At 38.8% G+C, this 2,676-nt stretch overlaps 1 protein-coding gene across 1 annotated transcript in view; it reads right to left on the bottom strand.

Moving 5' to 3' along the window:
- Positions 1-2,676, bottom strand: part of LOC123120968 (protein ENHANCED DISEASE RESISTANCE 2-like) — a 24,044-nt gene that overhangs the window by 18,077 nt on the left and 3,291 nt on the right. The window contains exons 5-6 of the mRNA XM_044540915.1: positions 1,538-1,593; positions 1,360-1,427 (exon numbers count right to left, since the gene is read on the bottom strand). Of these exons, the coding sequence (XP_044396850.1) occupies positions 1,360-1,427; positions 1,538-1,593 (124 nt within the window). The remainder of the gene's footprint in view (positions 1-1,359; positions 1,428-1,537; positions 1,594-2,676) is intronic.

Genomic DNA, 2,676 nt, shown 5'->3' with positions numbered 1-2,676 from the left:
GGATCAGAATCATTGGCTGTTGAGGGGAAACTTCTCAAAGCAATCACTGATGTTGTACCAATTGTCAAAGTACTTGCAGAAATGGAAGCTGCTGGAAGATCGGGAAAGGTCCCTGAGGGTTCAGGTGATTAAGATGATCCAAGAGATGGCAAAGTGATTCCCTTCATGTCTAAGGCTATGACTGTATTAGAGTAAACTGCAGAAAAGCCCATGAGCTGTGGCATTAGTTGGTAATGTATTTTGTTCAATAACCACAGGTACTTGTGATTTGATGACATTGCAGTCCCTTTAACCCTGCAAGTGTTCACAAGTATGGCTGTAAAATGTGTGGTACGTTCTTTTTAGCGGGGTGGTAGGGTGTTAGCAGGTCACAAGTACATGCGAGTCTCTATTACTAATGTCACAGTACATGGGGGTTTCTGAAATTCACTATATTATTAATATATGATTGGTCACATTTACTCGACATGTAGATCTTTTAGTCCATAAATAATCGAATAGGAATAAGCTCACTTTTGCAGAGTATAAAACATAAATGTGTGTTTCAATGTAAAATAACACGACACTCAAAATGAATCAAATCATCTAGAAGATAGCCAGCAAATTTTGTTCTCAATAAAATCATATTGGTGGATAAATCCGAAGATAATAGCAGTTTACAAATTTACCAGAATGAAATTGGACTTGAGTACGCATTTCCCAACTAAGCTAAGGAACTGGCCATTCTTATGGTTTACTCAGCTAAGGAATTGGTTCCCAACTAAGTACACATTTGTACAGCGAGAAACTTGCATTTCCAATCCATATTCCACACTGGCAAGGGCATCTACAGGTACAATAAAACTCCTCCATTTAGTTATCTTTACATTACATACTCTATACTGCTTAGACTTCCTGCCTTGACAGAGGTTGCTAATTCGGTTTGCTTTCTAGTGAAATTCCCTAGCTCCTTGCTTGGCTCGCTCCGTTAGAGCTAACTCGCTGTGTTCGGCTGCAAATCGCTAATGAGCGAACGCAAAAAAAAAGAGAGACTCATCTACGCTGGCAAACACAAGAACGCCAACCTAAAAACAGGCACTGTTGCGAAAAAGACGCTCAAAAGAAATAGCTAACCTTTAGCCCACAACCCTGGGAAAAAGAACGGCACGAAAAAGGTACACGTACCCTTCTAGTCATCATACAAGTTGATATTATTAGGGCTTTCAGAAAAGCCTACACTAACTTCTAATCTTGGATAGGTAGCTTCATTTAGACACCTTTTTTTTGCTTTCTCTCTGTCAGTTGTACAAAAAATACATGCAGTAGAATGCTACTGTTCTCCGTCAAGAAAAAACTGATATTGTAGCTTTATCACGTTACCTTTGCCAATGCGTACAAGTTTCCCCAAGCCTCTTCTTACCCGACGTCGATGCCCATCGAGATTAAACCTCCAAGTGTAAACAGTTATATGTCATGCTTTGACTCAAGAAAAACAGTTTTAACTTCAAAAGTGGTAAATAAAGAACTGATTATCGTCCTTATTGAAAAACTCCCATACTCGTTTTCACTCTGCAATCTGTTCCAGTTAGCCCCTCTTGTCAGGTCATACTCAGCCTGTTATGAAATATAAATAAAAAGAATGTTCATGTGAAAGTAACAAGAGCAAATCAAATGCAACAGGGATTGATTATCCATCACATAACAAATGGAGGCACAACTTCTAACTATACAAAGAATAACTCCTGTATATACATGAGCAATTCAATGATCCAAAAAAAACAATTTTATACATTAAATTATGTTATGGGCTCGTAAACCAACAATGACACTACTAACACCAAGGAACAAGTGCTGAGCACTAATTGTAAGAGTATGAAATGCACTTCTTATGTTACTCCTTTCCAAAACACATTCATATTATTTTTATCTGAAGCCAAACTTTGTAAAGTCTGACCAAGTTTATATTAAAGAAATATCAACACCTACTATATGAGAATATATGCCATGATAGACCCAATGATATTGCTTCGGTACTGTAAATGCTGATAACTTTTCTATTAACATTGTCAAACTTCACAAAGTTCGACTTGAGACTAAATTAATACGCAATGTATTTCGGAACAGGGAAAGTATTTGCCAATTGCTAGCACTTCAACATTCCAGAATTTCTCCATACAAAAAAAGAATCAAGAATTCTAGACTCATTCCTCCGGTCCTCCCTCTCTCACACCAGCAATCAGGTTTCTAGCTAGCAAGTTATATTTTGAGCACAAACTATTCAAGTGCCATATTTACATGTGGTTGTGATGATTCGTGGGCTTATACCAACCAATTTTGTAAAACTGCTTTTGTATGTGCCAGATCTTTTGGCACAGTCCCCAGGTTTCGGTACATTTGGTCGCTAAATCGGAGAACTTGGTAATTGCTTTTCGTAAAACCCGGTAACTGTACCAAAAGATCCGGCAGTTGCGTCAACTAACCTGGCGTAGTTGCTTTTTCGAAGAAAAAAAACTGGTAATAAGGTAAAGAGACATGCTGAACTCTGCATGTACTGGAGGATGCACTGGCTGGACATGCTAGTACTAGAGCATCATTTGCCAGGCATGCATTGCTGGAATTCTGGAATTCAATATGCTGGTGGACTGCTAGTAGGGAGCATGCATTGGCCAGACATGCATGCACCCCCCAGCTCAGCGC

Source organism: Triticum aestivum, chromosome 5D (assembly GCF_018294505.1).
Source record: "Triticum aestivum cultivar Chinese Spring chromosome 5D, IWGSC CS RefSeq v2.1, whole genome shotgun sequence".
Lineage (NCBI taxonomy): Eukaryota > Viridiplantae > Streptophyta > Magnoliopsida > Poales > Poaceae > Triticum > Triticum aestivum.
This window is presented reverse-complemented; position numbering and strand designations above follow the sequence as displayed.